General features: G+C 35.6%; 1 protein-coding gene across 1 annotated transcript; it reads right to left on the reverse strand.

The window, feature by feature from the left end:
- Positions 1 to 6,388: 6,388 nt before the first annotated feature.
- On the reverse strand, positions 6,389 to 11,482 carry LOC132304010 (acid beta-fructofuranosidase 2, vacuolar-like). The gene is made up of 7 exons (XM_059801492.1): positions 11,091 to 11,482; positions 10,654 to 10,662; positions 8,480 to 9,336; positions 8,004 to 8,165; positions 7,662 to 7,903; positions 6,931 to 7,018; positions 6,389 to 6,842 (listed from the first exon to the last, which is right to left on the reverse strand). The coding sequence occupies exons 1-7, from the start codon at positions 11,452 to 11,454 to the stop codon at positions 6,639 to 6,641; spliced, it is 1,926 nt and encodes a 641-aa protein (XP_059657475.1). The 5' UTR covers positions 11,455 to 11,482; the 3' UTR covers positions 6,389 to 6,638.
- Positions 11,483 to 12,145: the final 663 nt, after the last annotated feature.

The raw sequence follows: 12,145 nt of genomic DNA on the forward strand, positions 1-12,145 counted from the left end.
AAGACAATGAAAACATTAACTTTTGAATAGAAATCATATTGATCCATTTATCAAGTGTTTCAAGGTTCACCAAAAAGAGAGATTTGAAAACAAAAAAATTACCAAACACCAACAATTCAATCATAAAAGTTCAATTGTTTGCCGTCATAAAACAACAATCTAAATCTAAGCTTTAATGGAATTTTCATCATTCATTTGTACATTAGATTTCCAATTTAACTTAAAAGTAGTTCTTTGTTGCCAAGAAGATGACTCTGAGAATACAAGCAAGTGAAAAGTAGTTCTTTCCATTTTTTATTTTTTATTTTTTATTTATTTTTGGTATCTTTAGCGTGCAAAGAAATATTAACAATTTAGGTAATTATGTGGTAATTACCTGTATGCTTCGGACTAGGGGTAGGCTAATTTAATCGGACAGAGTATCATTACTCATATAAAAATTGTGAACAATATCAGTTCGTTTAGACAACGATCAAATTTTTTTAAATAATCACCATGCCTCTTCTACGACAAAAAATACCCCATTTTAAGGCCCTCGACGAGAGAATTTGGCCCAAAAATGAGGACTTTATAGCATAGCGGTAGAGTCTTATTCGTTGGGTCATTTCCAGTAAATTAAAAAATCCTCATTTTGGGTCAAAAACGAAAATTTTAGTATCATCCTTGAAAATCTATTAAGATCCCCGGTTGGCCCTTTAGCAATACAAATGGGCCATATAGAATTCGGTAATCAATTCTACATTAACAATTAACTCCCACAATGCACCTGGGAAACTCAAACCCTCTACCTTTCATTTAAAAAGGAGAAGAAATACCACTGGGCAACAGGTCATGGTGGTAGGAATTTTATGTGTACGCATTAAAATAAAAATGGTCTGAGGTCACATAACCTCTTCGTATTTGAAAAATGTGTGCAAATTGCCCCTCCATCTTATGACTATTCGAAATAACCATTAATTCTGACAAAAAAGAAAAAAAGAAAAAAGGGTTAAGTGCAAAAAAACCCCCTCTACTATCGATATAGTGCAAAACGATCCTTGTGTGGTAAAAAAGAAAACCCCTATACTATTAATTTGGTGCAAATAGGTCCCTTTGTGGTGTAAAATGACGATAATACCCTCACTTCAGTTAAATAAATTAATAACTATAAATACAGGCCATGTAAACCCTTTTGTCCAAATTTGTGTAAAATTGTGTTTGTTTGGGATAAGGATAAAATAAATCTCAAATTGTATAAAATTGAGATAACCTAAACTTGAATATAATTAAAACCAAAACCAAACATTTCCCTACTATATAAAACACACTTAACCATTTTTGTGCCAAACACCCCTTTATGTACAACGCACCCTCTCTCTTTACTCCTTCAGTTTGTTCTCCTTCTCTGGCAGCGAATTCACCAATCATCCCTTGACCTCACCGTTGACGACCGCCGTCGACTCCTTATATTTTGATTGGGATCTGATTTGGTGAGTTGAACCAAATTAATCGTGAAATCAACCTCAATTTTTTGACAGAGTGAAGCTTTGGATATTGTTGTTGTTACAGCCTGTCCTCTCTCGGCAGCCATGTAACGACCCGAACCCGTGGGCCCGAACCTTTAACCGGGTCCTTACCCAAACCCGAGATCAACTAAGAGCAATTATTTCCTTTCCTATGCTCACTGGGGATACACAGATCATTCAAGAGTCCAAAGTTTTTCTAAAACACAACTTAGAAGGAGAAGTCAAAGGTTCAAGTCAATGGGCAAGGTCAGCCAGCTGATGGCCCTTCATTAGCCGGCTGAAAATGCATGGTTAGATGTCCAAGTCAATGGGCAAAGTCAGCCAGCTGATGGAAAGGTCAGCTGGCTGATGGCCCTTCATTAGCCGGCTGAAAATGCATAGTCAGCCGGCTGACCTACAGGGTCGGTCGACTAAACAATCCTCAATACTTCATGCTCTCGGGACGTCAGGAAAAAGGACTGTCGGTCGATCGATCATCCAACGTCGATTAACTAACAAGGGGGTCCGGTCGGCTAACAGTGCTTATCAGCAGGCCAAAACAACATTCACCCTGACTCGACCTACTAAAGTACCAAAAATTTGCACTGTCAACCGACTGATAGTCCTTGTCTACCGGCCGATAGGCCTTGGGAAGCTGCTATCTGCAGCAGATAACACCAAAAAGACTAGGCTCGTTTTGAGCCAACCTGCATAAAACCTTATACGCAACCAAATTCTGAATTCACGGCAAAACATACAGTTAGAAGGCATCTACAATTTCTTAAAATAACTTCATTTTCCCTATTCAACATCAAACATCTACATAGTCTCAAATTTACATGAAAATATTATCAAGTATCGTAATTACAGTACATTTTTATGGTGACACTTTACAAAAGAATGGGTTTCAAAAATACAAAAGTTATCAAAAATGAACTTCAAATCTCCGAACTAAGTTTGTAGAGATTCGTCACCCGCCACTTCTTTCCCGAGCCCTAAAAAAGTAGAGGAGTGAGCACAACGGCTTAGTAGAGAGTGCCTAAGTGGCACCTCCTCAAACAAAGTAAGTAATCCAATACTTTACACACAATGAATAGGAAGAAGGAGTGGGATCATGCGAGGAATTTCACATATGGAACTTAAATTTTTCAAGTAATCCTCATCACTATCACATACAATGCAATGCATAAAGTGTCAATGTAACCGCACATCACACCATACCCTCACTTATTCACAGATCCCATCCATACTATCATGTATTTACACTTCACTTCCCCACTATCACACATCTCGTCTACACCCTCACCTCTTTTATACCCATCAATACCCTCATGCCATGCATATGGACCATTTTAATTCCAATTATTCAATTCTCAACATGCCTTCATTATGCAATAAATAATTTCATGGCCACAACAGGGTAATTAAACAACTTTATCATGCTCCACATATATAATTCACCACATAGTCACTTTTTCGCATATCATTAGAAATTCATATATAAAATAAACATTTACTTCCATCAAAACCATCAATTGGATTAAACTCAAGCATAAACCAAAACTCTAGTATTTGCATTATTCAATTAATATCAAATTGATATGCCAAAGGAGGGGAAAAACATCTAATTAGCTACTAAATCCAAGGAAATTGACAATTAGACAAACTCTACCTCAAAAGGATGTAGAAAACTCCAAAATCCCCAAATACAAGCCCTAATTTTTGAAATTCCAAGGTGCACCAAAAACACTTTTGCTCTGATCAAATCGTATATCTCAATGAGTTCTTCAAGTTGCTCGCAAACGGCACCAAATTAAAATCTTTCAAAGATAAGAGAGAAATTAGGATTTATAGCTTTTGTAGAAAATGAAAAAGAAAAAGAGAATTGAAGGAGAGAGAGATTCATAGAGAGAGAATGAGGAAGAGAAAATGAGGTCAATGGCCTCTTGGCCCTTTATTAAAAAAAAATGTGGGTCCCACCCTTTTAAAATATCTTTTCCCTTTTTATTTACACTGCAATTAAATATATATGCACATATTAAATCACAACCACCCATTTTAGCACACTAACATACTATAATGTATAAAATAATTATACAAGAAATGCAAATGGACCCAACCAAAACCCTCGTATGCAACAATTCTGGTAGCGGGTCCCACACACATGACTTTTCGGCCCGAAAAATGAAAAAATGCTGAAATGAAAAACCGGTGCATTTCTAAGAGTTCTGAACCAATGGAATGCCCCAACCGACTCTCGGACACTCCCAGCACACCCCACAGTGTCCGGTACGTAAAACGAGAAAAGACCAAAATGCCCTCACAAAAACAGAAAATTCTAAAAAATGGAAAATGGCGAAAATCAGAAACATCACAAGCCATGCCTACTGCTTTTGTATGAATCTTTGGAGCCGAGCGCCGCCATCATTAAGCTGTCCACTGTTGACGGGTTTGAAGATTTAAAAAAAAAAAAGCTTTCTTTAGAATGCTAGAGGTGATAATGGGTTAGTTGTTATGGGATTTATTTTTCTTTGTATGTGGGTGGTTTGGAACACTCCATCTGTCAGCATTGATGGTTTGATTGTTTCAATTTTTCTTTGTATTTTTCTATTTTATGTTCATATTATGCTTTTGTTAGCCTAAAATTGTTAGGTTTTTTTTTTCTTTTCTTCAGTGATTAATGATTTGGCCATTCTCATCTTCTAAAAAAATGAGCAAAAGAAAGATTGAAAGAAGTTGTATGGTGTGTGTATATATCCATCATCTTCCAAGAAGATTTGAAGGTTTTTAACTTTATACCCAATATAACATATACATATATGATATACTTATATGTACATATACATAAACAGCGATGGCGATCTGTGAACGAGAGTTAAAAATCAACAATTTGAGGGTTTCAATTTGTGCTTTGCTCATATTCTGATGGATATCTTATCCTTGCGAGGGATGCTCCTCTATAATGCCTGTAATGGTTTTTGATTGTATTTTCTTTCATTTTTTAGCAATAAAATAAAATAAAATAAATAAGGGCAATACTATCATTTTGAAAAATAGCTTAGGTCAATAATCAGATGCCGTAATAGTGTCGTCTGTTTTTTTTATATATAAATAGTGTGCAGATATGGAAGCAGATATGGAGAAATAAAGAAAGAAAAGAAGCAGAAATAGAGAGGGAGGGGGGGGGGGGGGGGAGGGGGCTTATATGCACATATGGTGAGGGGCAAAATAGAAATGAAAAGGGTAAAATAAGGTTTTCAGGTTTATTTTTTGTAAAAAAGTGATTAGAGGGACTTATTTGCACATTTTTTAATTTTATAGATTAATATGCATATTTTCAAAAAGTAGGGACTAGTTATGCACAAACCCTATATATTTGAGGGATTTTTTGCATTTAACCCCAAAAAAATCGCTAAACCCCCCTCCAAAAAAACATTACCCTTTTGAAATGACTACAATTCCCCTCAATGACTTCTGCATATTGTGATATGATTAGAATGAGATGGAAGAGAGAGTGAGTGAGATCAGAGAGACATAGATGGGTTAAGTGGTTTAAGACATTTGTGGAGTTTAATAGATATTTTAGAATGATTCGTAAGGCGTCGTCTAGTGACATGTCCTTTTTGGACATTTTGTATATTTTGTGTTTTATTTATTTTTTTAATTCTATCATAAGTGTATGTATGGTTAAAGTGCAAGAAACCTCGTCTTATATAAAAAAATGTGCAATAACCCCTTCGATGGTATTGTGGTCATTTTAAAAGGATATTTTGGAATTTTTAGTGTGTTAATTGTCAAAATTGACAATCAATGGTCTTTTTAACGGTCATGAGCCGGAAGGGACAATCTGAACACAATTTTCAAATGTTAGAAAGGTTATATGCTCATGCTGAATAGAAATGTTTTTACGCGCATTGTGTAGGTAAAAGATGGGTCTTGTACTTTACTCCATTTTAATTAGACATTGACAAAATGCAAATGATTGTATAATATTCTAGAAGGTTCCTTCTTCACCACTAGTTATAGCACAATAATATTTTTTAAAATGAATAGTCTAGGTTCAAGTTTACGTAGATTAAGGATTCAAGTTCACGTTAGAACAATGTGAAAAAAAAAAAAAAAAAAAAAAAAAAAAAAAAAAAAAACAAAGGTTTTCCTTCTCTGATTTAATCGACTAAGTTGGAAGGCTAATGTTTATTGAGGGGGCTATGTGGGTTGAACTAAATCATGACCAGTACAATGGTGCATAAACTAAAACTGTCAAAGTTACTGGAAAATTAAAGAAAAAAAAAATGAGGGAGAGCCAATATTGCAGTTTGGGTTACTGTGTGTGTAAAAAAGCAAAACTTCTCACCTGAATTCTTTTTTTTTTTTCCTAACTAGTGACTCAGAGAGACTTGCATGGCCTAAATTTTTTATCTGTGGTTTTCTTTTTTCCTGGAGCCATTCATATTCCTCTACTAGCCCTTCCCATCAAATGATGGAGAGTGACAACACCCTCTCCATGGAGAGAGTACCAAAAGGGATCATTGCTCTTCCTGCGTGGGACTCATTTGAGCCCGTACATTCAAAGGAGAGCTTTGTACTGCTTCCTCCTAAATTAAATTGTCGATTTTGAATCTATCTATTTCAAGCACCCTCATGTATCTAGCTTTGTACTAGTTATTCTTCCATTGATAGGCCGGTTTATATACTTTTAATGGCCATTACTTTGTTAGGGTAGCTAGCAAGTGTAGGCAAGGGTTTTAATATGGAAATTTGGTAATGCCATTTAATCTTTGTCAGTTGATGGAAGGTAAGAATTTGAAAATTGGTTAGATGAGGTAGTTTTTTGCCACTACAACCTAACCCTTCCTGTTATGATCTCAAATTCTGATCCTTCCATCAACAGAATGACAAAAGAATTTCCATAAAATCATAACTTCATTTATATAATGATCTGAATATTCAAAGAACTTATTATGAACTTGTAACAACTTCAAATAACAATGTTAAATAAATACATCAATGGCATATGAATACAATACCTCTTCCATGAACCAAAAGATTACAATTTCAATTGGTCGAAATAAATTGAAAAAAAAAAAGAATTGGGTATGTCTACTTTGAACAATTTGATTGAGGCTGATGAGATTGACCAAAATTTTACCAGATTTAATTTAAGGGTCCGGTGGGATACGCATGTATGTATGCAGAATTCATCTGCCATATCTTGAATGAGACAGTAATGTCTGCATCAGTAGCATTGTTGAACAAGAACAGCTTAGTATTTCCATAGATTGCTTTTGTAGGATACACCCTTGAGGTGATGCAAGTCCTCCCACCTTGAGCAAAGCCTTCTACGATCGAATGATCCACCTAAATCGCCATCCATTTCCACCCGAATTAATATTTGATGACTTTATTTTCTTTCACAAGAAGAATTTAACAGAAGTTTTAGACTCACCAGTATCCTCATACTTAGTTTTTCGCCTTTTAGTACAGGAACTGCGTCGCCATAGATTGGCTTTACAACATCCGGTGCCTCAGAAGACCTGTAAGGAAGACAATGCGCCTTGATCAGACATAGAATTGATGTACAACTCGTTTGGACAGTCAAAAGTCAAAATGGACATGCTAACATGATTTTCGAGACAATTTCAACAAGCCATTTTTGACTTGGAAAGATCTTATTCTTGATCGGAAAACGCTAGATTTTTTTTTTTTTTGCCGAATTCCGAATCACGTTATTCAAATTATTGAATATTTCAAGATTTTTGTTTGTGGTCTTAACAAACTCATATTCTTCTAATTGTTTGTATTTAGTATTTTTTAGTAACTGGGTTTCTTATCCTAATTCTTTTCGTAATTTTTAGAGACAGTTGAATTTTAGGCCTATTTTTAGCTTTTGATAGTTTTCTTAGGGTGTTGGTTTTCTTAATATTTTTAGGGTCCTCGTTGCCTGTACTTTGTAGATTCAAAGTTGTTTATTGTTCATTTGTGAACGCTGATAACTTCCGCTCCTTAAAGTGTTCATTCTTAAAAAATCAATACTTGGCTAAAAGAGTGCCTTCAATTCCAGAACTAAGAATAAAATTGTGATATTTGTATCAAGAACATAAATGTTTTTTTATTGAGAAAATTGACCCTTTAGTGAGCACAAGAAAAGCATTACAAAGGAGGAGGAAAGAAACAGACCTTGTTAGATCAGTGCAGAACAAAGTCTTGAAATTGCCATCAGTCCCTTTGGCAACATAGAAGTACACAGGAGTCTGCTCAGAAAGGCTCTTGTCTGCAAGAACCAAGAAGCCAAATGGTCCCAACGCGCCGCGTTCCGCGGCTGCACCACAGGAGGTGCTGCTGCCACTGTCAGCCACATTGGTTCCATTCATTCTGTCCAAGGCCTTCTTATCTATCTCAAACTCAGCAGTGATGTCCAACTGTTTCATTTCCAAAGTATTATCATCCCATAAAGTTCAAATTTCACTGCAAAATAAGCCAAAAAAACTTCACTAATTGAAACCAAAAATATATGAACACCTGAGTTGCTTTGCCAGCATCAAGTGGCATGATTGACCCTGGTTCAAGTACCACCCTTTTGTGTTCAATGCTGCTCAATCTGAGTCTCTCAACCTCCTCAACCGGCCATTGAATTAGGTTGCTGCCAGTCTTCTTATCGAACAATAATGTCCTCGGAATGCCCTGTCATGCATCATCACACAAACATAGCACAAGGTGACTAAATAATTTCACAATGTGCTTTTCGACATGTTAGTACCAGAACAGGCAAGGTACAAGTTCCTGATTTATTGCCCTCCTCTGGCCAGGGTCCCCTTAGGGGGATTCCGAGTCCCTCCTCCCTTCAAGTGGGTAGATAATTGAAATTGAAACTCGTGTTAACCCAAAAAATGGTCACACTTGAAAGACTTGTTAGAAGAATTTTAATATTAAACTTGCGTCATCTCTAATAGCTTAAGAGTTAAGTTTTCAGACGAAGTGGTGTTTGAAAAATGTACCTGAAGGGAGGCCCAACCCTTTTTGACATCAGCGCGTTCATTATCGCTCTCAGGAATCCAACCCCACAGGATTCTCCTCTTCTTCTTTCCGTCAAAAAATGTCTTGGACGCGTAAAATTTTCCATAATCATATCTCAATCCGATGCCAACATCCAATTTAGGGTTCTCAGGAGTCCATTTTGCAGATTTCTCATCGTAAGTCCCAAGTGAATAGTGATCATTTCTTGTATCATCAAGGCTAGTCTTCATGACATGTTTCACTCCCACACCATTCACTGATGTGTCCAGCCCATTCTCGTGAGTCTCGGAAACCGGGTAAAAGTCCACACACTCCCACATACCCGTACCCGGGACATCATGGAGCGTCCCATTTAACAGCTCAAAGCTTTTGAAGTCCTTTGTGTCATACACTAGTGTCATGCCAGTTTTGTTCACCTTAGACCCTATAATGACCCGCCACTTGCCTTCAGCCGTGTACATTGCGGTTGTCGGGTCACGGAAATCAAGGGCACCGATGCCGGGTGGCGGGACAAGAACCGGGTTGCCGGAGTACTTGACCCAATTCATGAGCAAAGGATCGGATAAGTTGGCAGGGTATGCAAGATTTTGGACCTGCACATGGTCTTTGGTTGATCCAGTGTAAAGCATCATAATTTGGCCATCAGAGAGGATGGTGGCGGACCCAGTCCAGACACCGTTGACGTCGTAGGAGTGATCGGCCACCATTGCCGCTGGGAGGTGCCGCCAATGGATCAGGTCCGCTGATATGGCATGGCCCCATATAATGTTGCCCCATACCGCACCATCTGGGTTGTATTGGTAGAACAAGTGGTACTTTCCGTTGTAATGCAGTGGACCTACAACATTGGCATATGTGTTAATTTTTTCAAAAATCAATTACGATTGTAAATTAAATAATTAGTTCAAATCTTCCAATTTCAAATTCATGACCCGTCATTTTTAATATTGATCTTGGTTCTAATATATACTTCACTATTTTAAGAAAAAATAAAATAAATAAAATCATGTTTTTGTTATAGACTAATGTGGCTACTATTAAATTTAACATTCTAATTATTGGAGTTCTACTTAAATATGGATAAGTATGATAATTTATACTCCCCTGTCCTAATTTTAAGGAAAAATTAAAATTTGATGTAAAGTAACTTTAAAGTCGAGAAAAGATAAATGGTCACCAACAAGTGACCGTTTGATGAGTTATTACATAAATATCCTTATTATATATATATATATATATATATATATATATATATATATAATGGAACAAATTTATCCCCAACATTAAAAACTATTGTTGTTATTCGGCATTCAGAGGATAAGATGAAGACGATGAGGGTAGTGCAAACAAGATATGTGTGTATAAATATATATGGAATTCGATCAAACATGAAAGTACGTAAATCTAAAGAAAATATAATTATGGATACAATATTCTTAGTTCCGTGCTTAGTTTCTCGAGAGCTGTGAAAAAAATAAGTTAATAAAGAAATTTTAAATTTGAGATATAAGGTTATTAAAGAGTTTCTAATTTTTCAAATGGTAAGTTGCAAACTAAAAAGGAAAAAATAGACAAGAAAGAGAAAGGAGAATAAATAAACAATTTTGTCATCTAAAACTTATTTTTAGAATATTTTATAACAAGTAAGTATTTTTTTTTTTTTGACCAAATTACTTTTAATGGTCACTTATTAGTAATTAAGTTTTAAAATTGGTCATTATCCATCTTTTCTTGACTTTAAGGTCACTATTTTAACAATTTTGTTTTCGTTTAATCACCAAAATATAATTTTTCCTAATTCTAATTTAAATGCCTCTTATAGAGAGTGGTAATTTTTAAGAAAACTTGTGAGACATGCATAGTCTATCTGAAAAGTTAAGCTTTTTTTAGTTTTGAATAAAAATTATTCGAAATAATTTAGAGGTTACCGTGAGAGTTTTTAAGTTTTAAACTTTTGAATTATTTCTCATATCTTGGCTAATTTCTATCTTTTGTACAGTTATAACAACTACCATCTAAATTTGAATTATTTCCAACTAAGATGCTCTCAATCATATCTAATTTTATCAATCTGTTTGAAATTGAATTTAGAGAGAGAGAATTTAGAGAGAGAGAGAGAGGGGGGGGGGGGGGGGGGGGGGGGGTATGGGCTTACCATTTGGATCTGAAGCAGAACGAATCACATTCCCCATTGGAGCAATGGCAATGACACAGTCAAAAGTTGCAGAAAAAACCATAAAAATGAAAACATGAGCTTTTTATACGAAAGAATTAGATAACAAATTCAACAGAAACATTAAAATATCAATTTATTATTAAGATCAAAGTAAGTGTCAGAAAGATATACCTTAATTTTTAAAATTAACTGCAGTGCAGTCCACTTGCAGAAAAATATATATATATATATATATATATGAAACGAGAAATACAAAATTAAATTAAAAATAAAATTAAAAATGTTAAACATTTCATTGAGTAACTTTTGATATATTACGCAGGAATGCTATGTTTCCAGTGCTGTTAGAGACAATATATATATATATATATATATATATATATGCAAGGTATATATAATGGAAAGAACCCACGTACCATTCATCCAATTATATTCAGGTTGAAAATGGAAAGCTGTTCTCTGCCAAGCCAACATCCGATCGGTCCATTGAAACGCCGGCGTTCCCAACAACGGCCTAGGGCCAAATGACTTCGACGACACCCCGTGGGAGGGGCCACGTGGCATCGGATTTATCTTCTCCGGCGAAGAATCCGACACGAACAGCGAAACAATTCCGGCCATCAACAGAAAAGAAAAGAATAACAAAACTACTTTCGTGGGTTTCCGGTAATTCTCCGGAGCTCCAGCCGAATCGGTGTCATCCGGCAGGCGAGTGTATGAATGTGGAAAAATGGTGATTGGTTCCTCCGGCTCACGACGGTATGGGCCAGGGATCGCCATGGTGGATCAAAATTTTGAATGTGGTTGAGAGAGGTGTGGATTAAGTGGTTGTACGTGTATTTGTGTGTGTATTATTTATGGGGAGTAGATTGGTAGATATAGAGATGTATATATATATATATAGAGCATTGGATTCCGATTTGCCATATATTTTGCTGGTTTTAACTGGTTTTCATGCATGGTTGAGAGAGTACAATATATGTTGTTGACAATAGAAACATAACCATATATAAATTAATGGTTGGAATAGTTTGTCTGGCTAATTAGGACGATTATATAGCATGTGATGTGGAGAGAGGTTTCATCTAATGCTCAGTGGACGTAACGTTTATATTCGGAGTAATATATATATATATATACAGAGTACTGTGCCAGCACAAGCACAAGTAATTAAGAAGGCTATGGCCTGTGCGTGTGTTGTTTACTTTTTATTATTTTTATTTTATTTTATTTTTGAAAAAAAAAAAAATAAGAAAAAAAAAAAATTTGCGGCACCACTAAGGTATACTGTTTAGAGTTTATTATTTTAACATTATTTGTGATTTAGCATGTGTGTTTAATGATGCCTCGGCGATAGATGTTGCAAGGGGTATTTGTCTTAAATTGGATCCGAATGAAAAATAAAAAAGGTATAAATGGGTGAGTATGCAACACTATCTAATAACTTAAATTTTTGGGTAAATGTGCAAGC

Source organism: Cornus florida, unplaced genomic scaffold, assembly GCF_030987335.1.
Source record: "Cornus florida cultivar Cherokee Brave unplaced genomic scaffold, ASM3098733v1 CherokeeBrave_3.0.0_Hap2_Chr04, whole genome shotgun sequence".
In the NCBI taxonomy this organism is placed as follows: Eukaryota; Viridiplantae; Streptophyta; class Magnoliopsida; order Cornales; family Cornaceae; genus Cornus; species Cornus florida.

Excerpts from the sequence above, each read along its gene's own strand:
- LOC132304010 (XM_059801492.1), bottom strand. The coding sequence starts at position 11,454 with ATGGCGATCCCTGGCCCATACCGTCGTGAGCCGGAGGAACCAATCACC. Across the intron at positions 8,166-8,479 it reads AGGGTTGGGCCTCCCTTCAG|GGCATTCCGAGGACATTATT; the intron begins GTACATTTTTCA and ends GATGCATGACAG. Across the intron at positions 6,843-6,930 it reads AACTAAGTATGAGGATACTG|GTGGATCATTCGATCGTAGA; the intron begins GTGAGTCTAAAA and ends ATGGCGATTTAG.